Source organism: Tauraco erythrolophus, chromosome 2 (assembly GCF_009769465.1).
Source record: "Tauraco erythrolophus isolate bTauEry1 chromosome 2, bTauEry1.pri, whole genome shotgun sequence".
In the NCBI taxonomy this organism is placed as follows: Eukaryota; Metazoa; Chordata; class Aves; order Musophagiformes; family Musophagidae; genus Tauraco; species Tauraco erythrolophus.
In genome coordinates, this window is record NC_141466.1 from 55,390,958 (window position 1) to 55,409,893 (window position 18,936).

Consider the following 18,936-nt stretch of genomic DNA (forward strand, 5'->3'; position numbering starts at 1 on the left):
TTAGATCTTAAGAACAAATTCTTCAGTATGAGGGTGGTAAGACTTTGGAATAAATTGCCCAGAGAGGTTGTGGATGCCCCCTCTCTGGAGGTGTTCAAGGCCAGGTGGGACGGAGCCTTGGGTGGCCTGGTCTAGTTGAGAGGCATCCCTGCCCATGACAGGGAGGTTGGATTAGATGATGTCTAAGGTCCCTTCCAGCCTATGCCATTCTATGATTCTATGATTCATTCTTTTGCTTAGTTCATTCTCTTCTGTTGCTTAACCGCTCTGGTTGTGGATGACAAACTTTTCATGTAGGTATCTTCAGTCAGTCTTCTCTGTGCTAGTGATGGAGTGGTAGTGTTTGCCACTGCCTTCCCTGTCCCCCGAGCCAACTGGATGTGGCAATGGTGCAAGGACACATGGTGCTGGGTTACTTACAGATTCAGGTGTTTGCCTCTTCAGCTTCAGTGAGTTGATTCAGTAGCTGTTTCCTGTTTCTTTTAAGAATGCAACAAAACTGCTGATAGACGTGTACCTGCTTCTCTGTTCTAAACTGCTTCAATTTTAAACACAGAAGTTGTTCAATGTTTTCTCTTAGGTAGCAGCTGGGTATAATTTTACCTTCTAATGCTCAGTGGTATAGGGAAGAACTTTTTATTCCATTTTATAGGTGTCTTCTATGTATGTGAACTCCCTAATTGTTTTGGCAAAGGCCACCCTGGAGGGAAAGCTATTATTTTTTACATCAAATATGATGTAAATGGTGTTTTATATCTGCTGTTTGGTAAACTAATAATTATGTGACTTAAGATTCACTTACGTTTCTAGGAACATGTCCTTAGTGACAGGAGTGCCTGAACTGTTAATATTAATTATACTTAAAGCTGTTGAAGTTCCAGTAGAATTTAAGATCGTTGTTTTCAAGACTGTAATAGTGTCTTGAGATTTCTCTAGTTGGGCATCTAAAATGAATAACAATGTATGACAGTTTGGATGCATTCTTGCATTTAAAACCAAATTCCCAATGGAAATTCATATAATATTATGTTTATGCATTTATACAACAAGAACTCAAGCTTTTTACAAAAAAAAAAGCATTTTTTTTTGTCCAGCGTGACATAGCATCAACAAAATGAAATTTGTGCAATTTCTTTTATCCCTTTAACCAAAAGAGGAAGATAGTGATGTTATCAAATGTTTGATTGCCATAAGTTGGCTAATCTTATATTTGCATTAGCTGCTGTTAATTACAGTATCATGCAGTTACTTGGTAATGGAGAAAAAATGTATTAATACTGAGAGACCATGCAGAGGTGTTCAAAGGTGGTTTACTGAATTGTAGATAGGCTGGAGTGGAAATTACAGGCTAAATTCTGGAAGCCACTGTAGAATAGAAATAACTTTACAGTGTTTCAAGAGAAAATGGATTTTATCATTTGATACTGAGCTTTCATGTGAGAACTGGCAAATGAAACTGAAAGGTTAACTATACAAAATGTATTGCATTGTAAAAGAAAACAACTCTCCACTGAAGAAAACTAAACTGTAGTAATTAATATGCCACCAGTATTATAGGTAGATGCCTTTCATAAATTTCCACTCTAATAATACAGAGGTGATGCCTGTTGTATTGCTTTACCTCTGCTTATCCTAATTTTGACAGCTGTTTCAGTGTTTCCCTAGGAATCCTCGGTACGTTTGAGGTGATTTGTCTTTATCTCTTGTGGAGTCCCCTCTAGTTACCTGCTGTTCTTCGTTGTGCAAGTATGGTGTTCTAAAAGTTCCAGATGTATCTGAACTAGATGAAGTTTGTGTGCCTTTTATTCCCCCCACATATATGTCTGACAAAAATGTGATACAGATTTTATTATTTATTTCTGTTAAGAAGTTCTCAGAGGCCTCTTACGACTGAGGTTTGATGGTGCTGTGTTGCTATAGGCCGTTTTCTTCTCTTGATTAATTTCTAATCCCGAGAATTATTTGATAAATAAAGAAGATAAACAAAGAAAAAGTCAAAGGACTGCTGGATGGGGAGGGATAGGTCGTTTTATGGCATCCTGTTAATCTGTGCACACACCGCAAAGGTTTTCATTTTTAGGGTGGAGTAAGTGCATTCTATATAGAGAAAACTTACTGTTTAGTTTTGTATCGTTTTATAGAGATTGTAACTGGGATGTCTACCTGGTTCAGGTAGAGGGTTTGTAGAATACTAAACCCAAATTAGATCATGAATGTGGGAACTTTTGAGTATCTGAAAGTGTTTCATTTGTTGATTATAAATAACAAAAAAATCTCTATTCAAAAAGCTTGTCAGATGCAGAATAAAAGGGCACTATGTTCTGCAGAGATTAATTCTTGTTGTCTCTGATGGTGTATAGAGGGATTTAATACTAGGAAAAAGAGTACTGAATTAAGAAATCTGCAAAAGGAAAATCCCATCAGCCCAGCTCCTCATAAATGCTGTTGAGCAATACAGGGTGAGGATCAGCCTCTTCTAACAGCTGGGCTCCGAACCATGAAGAGCTTTGGATGCTGACAGCAGGCAAAAATGTGGAACTAGGAAGCTAGAGAAAAGTCTCTTGCAGGCTGAGGACTGGATAATTTTGACATGGGTAAAGGGATGGTGAAGTTTACTTGACCGTTCAAGACAGTCGTCACTGGAACTTTTATCTTATTATCCATGTTACTTTGTTTTATGTAATGATATACCTTAGCATGTTGAAGTATGTAATACTAAATACATGGATATGGATATCAGGAATTGACTGGTGCAACTGGAGAATTAAACAATGATTAAATAACAAATAAAGGAGTTTTATTTACTTTGTTTAAAAATGAGCCACTGTAAAAAGTAAGTGCATCAAGTCTATTACATTGCTTGTGAGATCTGTATTTAAAGTCCAGTCATCATGTCTTTGGCAGCAGATAGCTGCAGTTTTGGTGATGAAATGATGAAAAGAGAAGGCAAATGTATTTCTCAGTATAAAAATTGGTTAACGCAGGAGGTGAGTGTGTTCTGGGGAAATAGTTGGCATGAGTGACCTCCATTCTTTTCTCTTAGGCAAGAGGTTTTATTATACAAAAACGCTTGGTGTCTGCCCCCCACTTAAGCATCTGTTGCATTTCCAACTTTGTGTAGTGAGGGAAGCATGTGGAAATTGAATGATTAACACGCAGATACAGCAACAGTGTTATGTAGTGACTTGTGTTAATGATGTAACATTTTGTAGGCTCTGAACCTCTGATTTGGGATTTCTCTTTACTGGTAGATGTGGTTTGTTAGAGAATTCTGATTTTTAGGCGTCACTTCTTTGTTTTAATGAAAATAAAGCATACCAAGTCAGCACGTTCAAGTGTGTTTTTGCATACAGCATACATCAGTGTTGGATTTTCCCATCTTTTACCTTTGCAACAGAATTACCTTTTACTTACAAGTGTTAATTTCCCAAAGCAGTGATATGACCCCTTTCTACCATGCATATCCCTAGCAGTATGCACAATAGTTTAGAGCTGAAGTATTTACTACATTTTTCTGCCAGATAGACCAGCGCTTGTTCAAACAGATTGCCTTGGCATTGGGCCCACAAGAACCACAAACCCAGATGCTGAAGAAATAATGCTTTTGTGGAAAGGGGCTTTGCAGAGACAATTCTGCCATAAACCGTGGATTTTTTATTGCATGTCTGTCTCTGTACCTTCGCAGTCTCTTAAGCAGACAGGTCTCACACCTAAGAGCTTATTTATAATAGTACTGTCATAGATACTGTAGCATATAATGTTCTAGAACGTTTCTTTACATGCACACTCCAAATAAAGTAATTACCAGAACTAAAGTTTTTAAAATTATTATTCTTCTAGAACATATTCAGAGGCTAGAATGCCTTGCCCCAGACTATGCCTTTGAGTTTTTTTCCACCCTTTGTATCAGTCCCTCCCTGAATGTGCCAGGTGATCAGTGGAAGGAAACTGGAGAGGATTTAGGAAAGAAACCAATGCATGGAGGGAGGAAATGACATAACAGTAGGAGAATGGAAAGAGGATTTTGGAGGGGGATAACGTAATATAGGAAGTTTTTTACCTCCTTTTGTAACAGAAAAGTGGATTGAGGCCAGCGGTGTAGACAGTTCATTTCTAATAGAAAAATAACAAACTGAGATAGACTGTCTGTGGTATCTCTGATCTTTTGAGTCAGCGAGGATTAATTACAAGTATCAGATTGCCTGTAAAGATACACCAGGAAAGCCAAACAGTCGTGCTCGCTGGGTACGAGTATGCAAGACTTGCTATTGTTACTTTTTAAACAAGACCAGTCCAGTAAGGCACAAGAGCTGATTCTTGCTCTGCTGTCTCTAGAGTAATTATTTGATTGCTTCTCTCTTCTTTACTAAGTGACCAAGTTTCTTCCTGTGTCCTTTTGTTTTTGGGAAGGACGTTCCTATTTGCGTTCAGCATCTGCAGCAGCCTCTGGCGATATTACTTATTCAGAAATACTGTAATGGATGAAGTACAGAAGGATTTATGGCTATTGAGTACCTTGGTATTTTAATGCAAATTGCTGCAATTGAGAGTGAGATTAGATTTTGCTTTAAATATATAATGGTTAAGATAATTGTTTATATTAGATCTGAAGTCAGTATGTTAATGTTTTATTTGTATCTTTGTCAGTTAGGTATGCGGTATGGAGAAAACAGATTCCTGTCTCCAGGATTATTTTTCAAATGACTTGATTTATTTTGCAAAATTTTGTTACTGCTTTAGCAGTACTTCCAAGCATATTTTTGTTCCTGTTGTTGTTCCAATGGACTATTTCTTTTAAAAAAGGTAATATACCTTGAGAGTTGTCACAAATTCAGATCCAGTTCTGTGAATGCTTTCAGCAAAAACCCCATCCAAATAACCACAAATGTGAAATAGTTAATTTTAGCCTTTCTAAAATGAAACTGCTGTGGGTAAGAAGAAAGGAATGTATTAAAGACTTTCAACTGTTTTACATAAAAAATAGAGCAAAGGTGCTGGTCTTCTCCTTCCCCTTCCTCCCTCATTACTTCCCACAGTAGGCTGTCATGCAGTCATGAAGGCACTCACACTGAGCTGCAAGAAGTTGAATTTATTTTTTTTCTTTCCCTTGTCTGGAGTTAGAATTCTAACTTGGGCTTCTTGTTTCTCTTGAGAATAGCCTGTTGGGCTATGTAGTGTTTCTGGTTGAGAGTCTCTCACTCTTTTCTTTTTAAACTGATTGCTGGAAGAAACTGAAAGATTATCCTGGGGAAGTATGTGTATGTGCTCTTCTTTGCCTGCTGCCCTAAACATCTGCGGCTCTTGGCCACTACAGATAGAGGATATCACGTTAAATGGAGTGTTGATATGACCCAATATGGCTATTTTTCTGTTCCTCTACAGATAAATAATTATTTTCTGGGCCACAAAGAAATAAGCACTGGTGTAAGGACACTTCCGTAAGATAAAGACCCAGACTTGTGCTGTAAGTTTGGCACAACAGATGTTTAGTGAACCACCAGAACCTGGGGACTCTCCATTTACACTGCTGCTGCCCTGTTTTTCCCCATACTCTTTGGTTCTGTAAAAGGTGCTAAAATCATCTTCAGGATGTTCAGTTACTCAGTTTCTGCCTTCCTGCTTTTTTTCCTCCCCCGATTAAATATGATAAAAACAGAACAGTATGTTTTCCCCCCACTGCACTGAAAAGAGCAAATACATTCGTTTTTTGTGCCAGCCTGAAATGTGTTACATACATTTATTAATTTGAGCCAATACCCCTTCCAGAAGAAAGAAGCCTGTATATTGCACAGATCTATTCAGACAATATAGATTTTTTGATTGATGCTAGTTTTGAGGTTCTTTTTTTTTCAGGGGGAAGCATCAATGAAATGTTTGAACATTGTATTTCCCAGTGGACTTAAATCTTTCTGGGCAATATGAAATGGACTTGAACAGCTTTGTTATCATTCTTATAATTATTCTCATTCTAAAGTGTCAGGGCAGATTGTGGCATATGAAGTAGGATATAGAAAAACATTTCAGGACGTTTCAGTAACCTCAGACTGATTTCTTTCTGGTAAGATATGTTTGGTTCTAATTAGTTGGCACATTTTATTATTCAGAGTAGAAAGCTTTGAAGCAGTTAAAATGGAAATTGGCCTTTGGCAAGTGAAACTAGACCTTGTTCCTATATGAGGAAAAAAGGTTTGCTACTGATCAGTGGTAGTTGAGTCCTCTCTCTAGTGCTCATTTTAAAAGCTGTGCTTCCTTCTGCTTATTTTGGTATGCCTGTCTCCCTCCCAGTATACTTATTACAGACCTGTTTGTTGCTAAATTCTCATCAGCCATATAGAACTTTAAAATATTTTTTATAATTACTTGAATTGCTTCTTCTACACTCTATGTGGGCCTCAGAAATGCATTAGCTTCTTTATTGTAATTTTGAAATTTTCAACCTGTGGCACCACAAATATCTAACACTTTTATTACTGAATACCTTGTGAAAAATAAATCAGCAGTATGTCCAAAGCGTATTTGTGATGAGTGCCAAAATGTTAGCCTTAACTTGCTAGGAAAAAAACAATATAAATTACAGTATAAAAAAATTTGCATGTTGCAGGTAATTTTAGGGTTGTTTTTTTTTTGTAGTGTATATGACCATGTGTGGTAACTACCCAAAGAGATAAGCTAATTGAAGATATAGCAAGAAAAATGAAAAATTACAGCTTTTTCAAGCATAGCAAGTAAACTTAGACATCTTTTGTAATAATTTTCACTGTGTAGCCTTAGATTATAAGCTAAACCAGTTTTCAAACTAAATCATGTTTCTATACTGTTTTAAGAGAGTCTAGCTATGCATTTTGAAGAATACTGATATGAGCACCAGGTTTGATAATAAATTTCCTAATGTTCTTGTATTTTAATCCAATATTGCCATTTATTTAGAAGTCTTGAAATTCATGTCAAGAGAACAAGATCAATACCAGCCTCATCATAGCGTATTTGTTTTAGGCTTGTCAAACAAGTGATCTCTATGATCTCTAGCTATGCTATAGCAACACCACATAGGTTCTGATGTAAAAAGTAATTTACCTTAAAAATGGTTTCACAGAAACACTGGAAGTCACTTTAAAGTAAATGGACATAAGACATAAATACTGTATTCAGAAAAATACTGTGCTGACAAGGGCATGCTCAGGAAGGTCGCTTGTGAGTTAATGTTTCAGTTCACACTGCTTAGCACCATTTCTGCAGTAATGTAACTTCTTTTCTAATGTACCATATAGAATTGGGGTTTTTCCCTAAGTCAAAGCGATATTTACTGCTTTTAAGAAGAGGGAGGTCTGAGCACTCATCAGTAGAAACTGAGGGGACAATGAAAATGATTTATATGGCCTCTTTGATTACATTGCACTGAAATCCACAGACGCCAAAATAAACGGTCTTGCAGTAGAGTTTTTGAGTCAAAACCAGAAGCATTACATGAGAGGACAAAATGATCCCATCATATGAATTACATAGTCACTTTTTTCTGGTTCAGAAGTTTACTGGACATTTTAAGTGGGTAAAAAGAAATGCTGGAATATGCAACATCAGAAACCATTTTAAATTCGACTGCTTCTGACACTACTGAAAAATACACAAAGCAGTTGAATTAGGAGAGGGTGGCATTTTGGCATGTGTGTGTGCATTGGTGTAGTGTGTGTATATTTGTGAAACAAATACATGATTAGAAATTCAAAGTATAATAAAGCTGCAGCTCTATTTAACCTGATTTCTAAGTGCTAAGATTTGGACAAAGAAAAGGATGAGAAAATATGAAGAACAGTACTAAAGACAAAGAGCTGACTTTCCAAGTTTTATGCTGAAATGACTCCTTTGAAACACTAGTTGTGAATAAGCACCAATGTCTTTCAATTAAACAAAGGTAAAGTCTCCATCCCCATTTTTTGGTCTATAAGCAAGACTAAAATACAGTATTAAAGATGCAAAGTTTTTAACTGTTTTGTCTATTAGTCTGTAGGCATACATAGTCACTCCTAAATGCAGCATTATCTGAAGTTTTCATAAAGGCATGGCGGAGTAGAAGAAACCTCCTACAGGAGTGAGTCTAGCTTCTTACCACAATAGGAAACAGTGTAATAATCTTTCATAAATTTATTCAGGTACCTCTTAAAATTCCTAGATATCTGTTACTTTTTGTCTCCTGTTTGGAAAGCTTTCCAGGATTGGATTCCTTTTTTCCCCCGATTCCTATTCACAGTTTGTTGAGATACAGCTTTTACTCAGCTGTTCTTATGCTAATGTTATCTTTTAGCTGAAGTATTTCTTGGTGTTTCTCCCTTTTTCCTCTTTGTTAGCACCGGTAAGGAATTTAGGTAGGACCCTTTCCATTCTGGAGAGAGGAGGCTACCTACAGCCTGTCTGTCAGGGTAACTGAACAAGCACAAGGTGTGGGCAATCAGTGCAGTATTATCCAAAGAAAATTGTGTTGGTTTTTAGTTGCCTGGATAATAGACCAAACATTAAACTTGAGTGACTGGGGATCATTTCAGGAAGGCAGCCTGTTCTTCCTATGTTTTGTGGTTCTTAATTTTTAAAATTATTTATTTATTTAAGCATTTTGTGCTTTTTATTTGTTGTATTTGTGTCATGGGCACATTCCAATTTCTTCTAGTTATCTGCTTGAGCTAGCCAGTTTGAAGTTTGCTACAGCTTATTCCCAGTAAGCTGATTACAAAACCGAAACAGTTCAAGAAAGACTTTTTATTCCATTCCATACTTCATATACTGGTGGATGAAAGCAATACCTACATTGCCTCCCATTTTGCATGTGTAATTTTTCCATGTGTGTTTATCAGAATCAAAAATCCAGTGTTTCAGAGAGACAGGTAAGCTGTCAAGACGAAAATTTTGGACCTATACCTTTTTTTGCGTTCCAAAGAGTATGTAGTATTCAGTGACTTTTTTTTTTTTAATTATTATTGTTTGTTTCCTTGTCTTTGGTGGAAGATCTCCTGTGTTTTCATGTTTTTGTTTTTCATGGCTATATCACTTTGGCACCCTGTGGTGATTCTGCAAGCATCTGGTTAGCCAAACCCCTTTGTTCTCCTTAGTTTTTTCTGACTAATCTCCCAGTTCATATATGTATTTTTCCCTTGGATACACAACTTTGCAGTCTTCACTGGTGAATTTCTTCCCGTTCTCAATCACACCAATGAATTGAGTCAACAATAAAACGCTCATGTTTTTAAAGAATGAAAAATAGTTTATTTTTGTGACAGTTTGTTCATTTTGCTAATGACAGTATTCTTTTAGGTTTTATATGCAAATAGAATTGCATGGAGTACTGACTGTCACAAATTATTTCAATTCCTTACTTTTTTTGTTTCTTCTTTTTTGACTGGGAGAGGGATGAAATAACAAGTTGAGTCCATGTTGCCTTGATACAAAGGCGGGATACTTTGCTACTGGAATAATTTTTCTGTTTTTCATGGCTTTGAAGTGGACCATCTACATGAAAAGAAACTGAGCCGAGTTCTCAGCAAAAAAAGTCAGTGTTAAGTCAGTGTTAGTCGAGGTGGTATTTAGCCCGCTTCAGTCATATTGGTTCCCTGGATGTTTCAGCATCATTCTACAGACTCAGTGTCTGCTATCACCATCAAAATGTGGTAGCAGCTTCCAGACAACCTGAATTTACAAAACCTATTCCGTGTGGTGAATGAATATGCGAAGAAATGTTGAGACTAATGTAATGCTAAGGGTTAAAAAACCAAACGTAGCTGGTAGAGGTAACAGCATAGTAAAAGTGCTTACCACACTTATGCAGCTACTGAATTCTTGTTCAGAAATGTCCCTGGAGGATTCTTCGGATGAGCACCTGGGTATGTTGGTCCTCCTACTCATTCCTGTTTTTCCCATTATCTTTTCCATTGAGTTGTGTTGTATCAAGGGGCTGCCTGATAGCCGGAGTTGGAAAGTTGACCGAACTGAAAAATAACATGTTTTTTTCCCCCCTTACATCATTTTAAACAGGGATAACTTTTCTCCTGCAGTTTACGACATGTTCCCACAAGTGCTTGCACTGGCACAGCTGAAAAGTCAGGCAGGGGAAGAAGGGAGGACCCAAGGAAGCCTGACCTGACAGTCCTGTACATTTTCACCACATTAGGGCTTTAGGTTTTGCTTGTTCTGTTGCCCTCAGTACTGTCTGTGGGTTTTTTGTTTTTCCTGTCATCCTTGTTTTGAATTTTCATGTGGACCAGCTGGCTGAGATGGCTAGATCCTTCAGTTGTCATCACTGGTGTGTTAGGGCCATTAGCTATAATTTCTGTTGGACCCTGGCTATGCTGTGCCTTACAGGTTTGCTCTTCTACTGCCTAATCCCAGTGAAAGCAGAAGTTGATTGAGAGAATTTGCAAATCAAAATGATGACTTTAGTTGAGGAAGAGGACATGAAGTTTTTCTCTTACTTGAGAGTCTGTGCTTTCTGACTGAGGCAGTCATGGCCAGAAGATTTTACGAACCCGTAGGTCTATCTGGGTCCCTGACCACAGTAGTACAAGTGGTTCATAATTCATCCAATGCATTTATCCTTCCAATACTTCTCTTTTTTAAGAAGTACTGTCTTTTTTTTTTTTTCTTCTCCCCCTCTCCCAAACTAAAGTGCAGAGATTAAATAATTTATCGACTGCACACACAAATCTGAGACTTAGCTGGGAAACAAATCTAAGTCTCTGGCTATCAGCCTTCTCTTTGGACTGTTATTTGTAATGCTTGTAGTTGGAAACATTCCTTTCGCTTTGTCTCCAAGAGGGTAATTGCCCTTTGATGCAGTCGTTGATGAAATTATCATTCCTCTGTAGTCAGCTGATCGGATGGTGCTTTTCTGAGGTTATTTTTAGAAAATACTGAATACACAATAAGGGAGTTTACTTTGTGTACTCCCATCCAGACAGGTGACTAATCTAACCTTTGAGATTGCAGGGAATACAGGTTTATTGTAGTGGATGCAATTCAAATTGCTGAAGAGGGTGAGTAGAACTGTGTGACTTCTATGGGCTTTCTTAGTTTTTTTTTTTCCCCTTCCTCTGTACTACAGAATTCCGGGTGAGAAGGCCTCTGCACTTCTGCTAATATATTTCAGATGTGAACTGTAAAGATGCTGGAGGTGAAACTTCCAATGTATTTAGCAGTACTGTGACACTATAATGTTTACATTAAGGCAACATCTAAATCTGTTGGTTTGCATGGAATGCTGCAAAGATTTTGCTCAGCGATTTGTGGTCTGAATGGATTCAGTTTAAGAATGCACCCATAAATATGAGGGATAATATTTCTTTTTTGATTTAGTAAGTTCAAATAATTTGATAGGATCCTAGGGACTGACTTTTCCACATAATTTCTCTTACACAAATTATTGACGATAAAACAATGGTAGGTCAGATGTGTAGCTGCTGTGATTCACTTTTGAATGAAAACTGAAATGAATTTGGTGGGTTTTGTTTGCTTTTTCTAGCACGTATCATGCTAAATGGCTCTTGGCATAATATAATTTGTAGTGTTCAGTATTGTTCTTCAGAGGGTTCTAAAGACATCACTGTCTCTGGGACTCATACTTAAATTTTCTTGCAGTTTTACAAAGATTTTTTTTTTTTTTGAATCACTTGTATGACCATAATTCTGCTTATCCCTTCTGGAACAATTGTATATTTTTATGTCTGCCCATATTTCACTTCAGTAAGCAAAATGGTTGCCTGCCTCTTCTTCCTTCTTTGAAACAAATTGGTTATAAGTGCTTGAGTATTCTGGACAGGATTTAAGCTTGAATTTTATGTTGTATTGGTGAAAGCTTTGCCTAGTGATAAAACAGAAAGATATTTGAGAGATGTGCAATTTATTTTGTTCAGCATAGCAGTGAGAAAGTTCATATGTTTGGGAGTGCAATTTATTAACTAAATTATCCAGGAAAACTGAAATTAAATTTTATTTTTTATATTCTGCCTGAGGAAGTGATATTGCTTGTTTCTTCAGCAGTGTCAGAACATACAATGGGTTGAAACTGTTTTAAGCATATTATAAGCATATGTTTTTAACATAAGAAGAAGATACTGTGTAAATAGGTTTTTTTATTTTAGATGATGCTGGGTGTACGTGATGCTGGTCACTAGCAAAAGGGGGAAGATGTATTTTCATAGAATCATAGAATGGTTTGGGTTGGAAGGGACCTGAAAGATCACCTAGTTCCAACCCCCCTGCCATGGGGAGGGACACCTTCCACTAGATTAAGTTTGCTCGAAGCCTCATTGAAGCTGACCTGAAACACACTCTCTTTTTGTGGACGGGAGACAGAATAGGTTTGATGGAAGAGGGTGGGAGCAACTGGCCAGTAATTTTTTTAATTACAGAAATAAAGTTATCTAACTTAATAGTGTTATAATTACAGAAGGTTTCCAGGGCACAGGTTTACCAGAGGATAATCCAGTATTTCACATTTAATTTTTCTCTTTTGTTTTAGGCTCTGGATGTTGACCGAACTGTTCTCTATAAAATGAAGAAATCTGTCAAAGCCATAAACATATCTGGTCTGGGTAAGAATATTATAATTCTTGATAGTTTATACTGGTGAAATTGGAGGATTTAAACAGTCAGTCATCTTACTGAGTCGAAGTTATATGGGTAACACTGAGAAAAATGTACATTTTAAATAGCAGTCTTGAACTAGCTACTTGATCATGAGCTCAGTAAGGATGAAATTTTGTGAGGTAGCTGAACCTATCTAGCTGGCATACTGCTACCAAGTGGGGAAGCTGTGCTCTCCTTTCTAGTAGATCTGGGCTCTTTGCTCCTTCTGCCACCCCTGGTGCTTGGCAAATCCCTAGATAAGATTTTTAGCTCGTATAAGGCTGCATATGCAGTGAAGTCAACTTAACTGGGATTAGATGAGCACCTGAAATGGTAAGATATATGTATCATTGAGAGCTAAGGGCATGGGAGGGGTGAAATTACTCTCTTTGGCAGCAATAAGAACCTACATTGACTCTACTGCTTTGTGAAACCTCATCCTTCCTGGTGGCTTCCAGTTATGTATGTTGATGTCATGGTTTAGCTCCAGCCGGCAACTAAGCACCATGCAGTTGCTCACTCACTCCTCCTGCTCCCCGGTGGTGTAGAGAGGAGAAAAATATAACAAAAAGCTTGAAGATCAAGATAAGAACAGGGAGAGATCACCCACCAACCATGGTCAGGGACAAAACAGACTGGACTTGGGGACGAATCAATTTAATTTGTTACCACTTACATCTGAGAGGATTATGAGAAACAAAGCCGGATCCTAAAAGACACCTTCCCTCACTCCTCCCTTTTTCCAGCTCTACTTCTTCCCCCATAGCAGTGCAGGGGGATGGGGAATGGGGATTGCGGTCAGTTCATCACACATTGTTTCTGCCACTACTTCCTCTTCAGGGGAGGACTCCTTACACTCTTCTGCTCCAACATGGGGTCCCTTCCACTGGAGACAGTTCTCCATTAATTTCTCTGCATGAGTCCTTCCTGCAGAATCCAGTCCTTACCCGTCAGACTGTTCCAGTGCAGGCTTTTCCCACAGAGTCGTGGCTTCTTGGGGCACAGCCACCTGCTCTGACATGGGTTCTTCCATGGGCTGCAGGTGGATCTCTGCTCCACCACTGATCTCTAAGGGCTGCAGGGGGGCGACCTGCTACCTCACTATGAGCTGCAGGAGAATCTCAGCTCTGGCACACCTCCTCCATCTTCACCGACCTTGGTGTCTGCATAGTTGTTTCTGTTTCATCTCCCTCCTCTCTCAGCTGCAGCCACACCAGGCCTGATGAACCTTGGCAGTCCCAGCAGGACGATCTCTGCCTAGCAGGCACCCCAGGAGTGGGGTGCTTTGGAGTGCTCCAAGCTGTGCTGCTGCAGCCATCTCCAGTCGAGTGGCGGTGGCCCAGCACAGGCAGCCATGGTCCAGACCCCCTGGCTTCTCCCTCTTTTTACAGCAGATCCCACATGGTTTCTTTGTCCCTTCTTAAATATGTCATTCATGGAAGCGCTGATGGGCTCGGCCCTGGCCAGATGTGGGTCCTACTTGGAGCCAGGGAAGCTTCTAGCAGCTCCTTACAGGGCCCATCCCTGTAGCCCCTCCCCTGCTACCAAAACCCCACCACATAAACACAACACAGTTTAAAACTTGATGATGAGAGAGCTGATGAGCTCCGTTTTTTTTATTGTCACAGTGCACAAAGTCAGATATTTCTCTTACAATGCTGATAAAAATACAAAGAACTATTGCCGCGTGCATTTTTATATGTGTGCCAATCTCGTGGAGTTTTGTGTGTTTATCTTTTTTTGAAAAAATAACTGAAGCTTTTGTTTTTGTGGATCCAGCAGCATTTTGTGAATAAAAACCAGCATTTGTTTTAGTGGATAAGAAACAACATTATGTTGGCTTTTGTTCTCGCTTTGCAGTTCATAGCAATTAGAGCTAACAAAACCTATATTATATGCAAAATAGATATGCCTGACGACCTTGGAGAGCCACCAATATCTGACTGAACTTGTGGGCACGTTGGTGTTCAGATATAAGCTTATAACAAGAACTGCTGTTGTGGTGTAATTCTTATCAGCTAGTTGAAAGGAAGTTCCTTCTTGTCTAACATAATGAAGCTGTTATCTTTGGATCATGGAGGGTTAAAAATCCAGTTTAAGATTCATCTGGAGCTGTGTCATCTGTTACATGTTTATTTAGCATTCTTTCTTCTGTTCTTTTGGTTGTGTTTTTGTTTTGTTTTGTTTGTTTTTTTTTTTTTAATTTTGAGTGCTTGACTATGCCTCATAATCAGTATACTTGTTAGAGCATTGTAGCAAATCACTACAGTTTTTACATAAAATCAGTGCCTTGCCTAGTTTTCAAATTCATACTGCCCAATCTTGACACTAAAAGCGTGGAGGCGTTTCTCTTCCACCAGCAGAAATATCACTAACCCAGCCACTTGCCAGCCCTTGGGGTTTCTTTTGACAAAACAAAAACTGTGGCCCTGCACTCATAACACAGTTACTGCATTTTTAATACAGGTTCCTTGAGTATTAAGTATACATGTTTTGGCTTTCTTTTTTAATGTGTGAATGTAGAGACTGTTGTGGAGAATTAGATGGTGACTCCAATTTGTACATAATTTAGCTTCTTACTTAAAAAAAACCCTCTAAAACCTCAAACAACCCTGGCTCAGATTTCTTTTTTTAATAGATTCCAAACCTTTTGTTTGTAAAGAAACTTTTAAAATCCATGAGGAAGAAACCATAGGGCAGGGAGAGTATTTTGGAGGGTTCCATGAAAATATAATTTTGTTTTCTTCAGAAGCACTTGTGGAGTACCAGCTCAGCTAATAGTATTGCTGCAATAACCACCATCGGCATTCTTGGGAATGCCTCAGAGCTGCAGTTGAGCTGCTGGTTTGTTGGGTTTCATTTGATCTGATACATAGATCCAGAATAACAGTTCCTAGTATGCTGGGGAATAGATAACTCTTGGGGATGCTGTATGGAATAGAAAGGTCTTGTTTCCTAAGGTAAAAAGTCAGCATCGTTCAGGTGCTGATTGCACATGTTACACCAGCTTACAGCAGCAGCCTTTTCACCTTGTTTTCATGCGGTGGCAGCCTTCTCTTTTTGTTGTACCAATTCTGCCCTGACTCCCACCCTTGCCTGGGTTCAAATACACTAAGCTGGATGCAAGAAGCAGTAAGAGTGCAGAAGGCAATATGGAGATAATTCACCTTGCTGGGTAGCTGTGTGAACTAGAGGAGTTGCCTTGTTCAGGTGTGTGTACGTCAGACAACAGCATTAGCTGGACATCCTTACTTCATCCTACAGCTCAAGTAGCAAAAAGTTGGTTAAGCACTCAGCCCCTGCTGTTGATGCTGAGGAAAAATAAATACAGTTCAGTGCTAGGAGTTAGGTTTTAAACCGAATGGCTGTATGCAAACCATCTTTTACAGGCTGCAGATTCAAGCACTCAAAGTAGAAACTTGTAGAATTAATGGCATTTGTGTAACTTCAAGTTTGCATCTACATTATGACAGTCTTTAATTACATGATATTATACCACTGCTCCACGGGTTTTTAGTTTTATATATTGGAAATTAAAGAAAATTTGGAGCTACTTGAGAAATAAAATTCTTGAATGTCTGTTCACATTCCTACTTGGACAGCCAGACTTGTTTTTAAGTTGGAGCGTGCGAGGTTTATTGAACAGGTTGTATAACTAATTCATAGAAATTTGGAGAAAGGACATTGCATCAAGAATCCTTTGGATATTAAATGTATTGATGTATACAAATGGGCTTGAAATGAAACTGGATCATTGCTGTTTGAACAGATTAATCCTCTCTAAATAATCTTCAGGGTTTATGCTGGTCTCATGTAAAGACCATGAAAGGGTCTTTGTCCTTATTAATGCATAATTTGTTTTCTAGGCTGTGCATTTTTTTCCCTGACTTCCTTTGAAGGGTTAGAAATCGGCCAAAGCTGCAACTTTAACTTTCTCAGGTGCCAACTTGGTGTGCTTTGTCCATGTGCTCAAGCTTGACATGGTCAGCTTGGGTTCAGAAAGACTTTTTGTTTTATTGACAGGGACTTTCTCTGCCATTCTACACAAGCAAGTAATCTTATGTCCTAGGAGTGAATCAGTAGGTCAAAGTAGTTAAGACTGAGGCGCCTCAGATTTCCTTTATGTTTGCATTAGGAGAACTTGCTTTAGACAGATTTCATCTCATTCTCTGGTCTGAATACCCCTCCCCCCCCAACACATGCAGCTCAAAGCTTTCTGAAGGGCAGAAGTGTTAGGTGTGTGCTTGGATGGCTTGCATTGGTGCAGCCCACACAGTGATTCAGAACCTGCTCTCTACTCCCTCAAGCACTGGACCACTTATGGGGCAGGCAGAGCTTCTGGTTTTCTTCTCTCAGAAAGGAATCTAGTTGTCATGTACCAAAACTGCTTCGAGAACTGAGCTGTCCTGTGGTAAGTCAGACTGCTAGGGTTTGCTTCAGGTCCCCACTGCTGCTCTGAATCAGAGAGCTATCATAGATATGGGTTTTGTCTTCATCTGTATAATGTGGTTTGTAGTCCCATTTCCTAAGATGACCTGAGAGTCTGATTTGATCTATTGCCTTATAATGTACAGATCCAGGACTTTGCCGACACATTTGATCTCCTCTGTTTCTTTCTTTAGCAGACAGTTAAATGTAACAGCACACAGTTAAAATTGGAGAGCTTTAATAAAAGACTCTAAAAGTTCGTTATAGGAGTTGGGAATTGTTATGCGGTCTCTGGTATGATGCAGAAATATTGTGAGTCTTTCTGGAGTGGATACCTGTCAGATGTTTGTCTTGTCTTGATGACACATTGTCCTTTGTACAGCATATGGATCGGTACATGTGAACCAGAGTTAGTAAGATATATCATACTTCTGGTATAACAGCGTTAAAATAGAAATGATAAATGTTTATTGTATCAAAGAAACATTCTCAGCAAGAAATTTTATGAAAAGTTTTTTTTAAAAAAACTCAAATGTAATTTCGATAACCTTTTATCTACTGATGATATTTTCATGTTTTACTCTTTTTGAAGCTCATGTGGAAAATGAAGAACAGTATACACAAGCACTGGAGAAATTCGGAGGCAACTGTGTTTGCAGGGATGACCCAGATTTGGGAACAGCGTTTTTAAAATTTTCTGTGTTTACAAAGGAATTAACTGCACTCTTCAAAAATTTGGTAAGAATTACTTAAGAAAAACATGTTGAAATTTTAAGGCCATTACAAAGGCTGTCTTTCTGAATTATAACAGCTTTTTATGTTGAAGACAATTTGTGTTTTAGCAACCACTCTTCAAAATTTCTCAGCTTAGGAAGATGTTTCTTGCCCTAGTCTTGCCCCTTGTAAAACTCAAAACACCCAAAACCACCACCAACAAAACAACTACAACAACAACAGCAACAAAACCCCACCAAAACCAACAACAAAATAACAAAAAACAAACCACCACAAAACCCCACCAAACCAAACAACAAACTCTCTTCCAACAATTCTCACTTCTAAAAGCTTCCCACAATGAAGTAGTTACGTATTATAAAATGCACATATCTGTTTGCTTTCAAATTGTGAAACTAGCAAAACCCAGCTTGGTTTACCCTGTGTTCGTGATGCTGTTACTTTACTTTTTCACACTTTCTATTTGTATTTATAAAGGGAGATTTTAATGTCCCTGAGAGAGTCTCTTGCTTCTCAGGGAAGAGAATCAGGAAAATAAAATCAAACATAACGCTATAATGACAATAGTGCCCACTGGGGACCAATCCTGCAACCGTAGCCAGTAAGGCTTAAAAGCACTTTTTAGTGAGCCATATGAGATGGAGCCAGATGAAAGAACGCAAATTTTAATTGTGAATGGAGAATTTTCAGCCTCGATTTCACATTAATCAGAGGCCACAAAAAGAGCAGATTCTGACTACATCCTACTAGCTAGAGCTTTCCCATGTCTGTGTAAGTCCCAAATTTACTTGAAACTGCAGAATTCCAAAATCAGGGGCTAGGGAAGGGAAAATGACCCAGATTCCTACAAGCATTTGAAAATCTGTGCCTGCTGAAATCAATGGGATGGAGACATATCAAATGCTTTTGTGAGTCTAGACCAAACGTCTGTAGTTTGCAGCCAGCTGGTCATTTAGGGAATGTTTCCAGCTGATGGGATTTAGGGCAGTCCCATTCACTCCCTGATGCTGTCCTCTCTTTTTACCCAATGGTGATATTGATGAGAAAGAACCTATCTCCAAATGTTTGTGTCAACAGTGAAATGTGTTTCATATTGGTCGTATTGATTTTAATATCTCTGGATGTACAAATATCATCTGAGATTACGTATCAGTGGAGGCATCCTTA

General features: G+C 38.5%; 1 protein-coding gene across 4 annotated transcripts in view; it reads left to right on the forward strand.

Moving 5' to 3' along the window:
* Window positions 1–18,936, forward strand: part of ASAP2 (ArfGAP with SH3 domain, ankyrin repeat and PH domain 2) — a 94,209-nt gene that overhangs the window by 13,726 nt on the left and 61,547 nt on the right. For all 4 annotated transcript variants that reach the window (XM_086608370.1, XM_086608371.1, XM_086608373.1 and 1 more), the window contains exons 2-3: window positions 12,500–12,572; window positions 17,627–17,772. In XM_086608370.1, coding sequence (XP_086464496.1) covers window positions 12,500–12,572; window positions 17,627–17,772 — 219 coding nt within the window. The remainder of the gene's footprint in view (window positions 1–12,499; window positions 12,573–17,626; window positions 17,773–18,936) is intronic.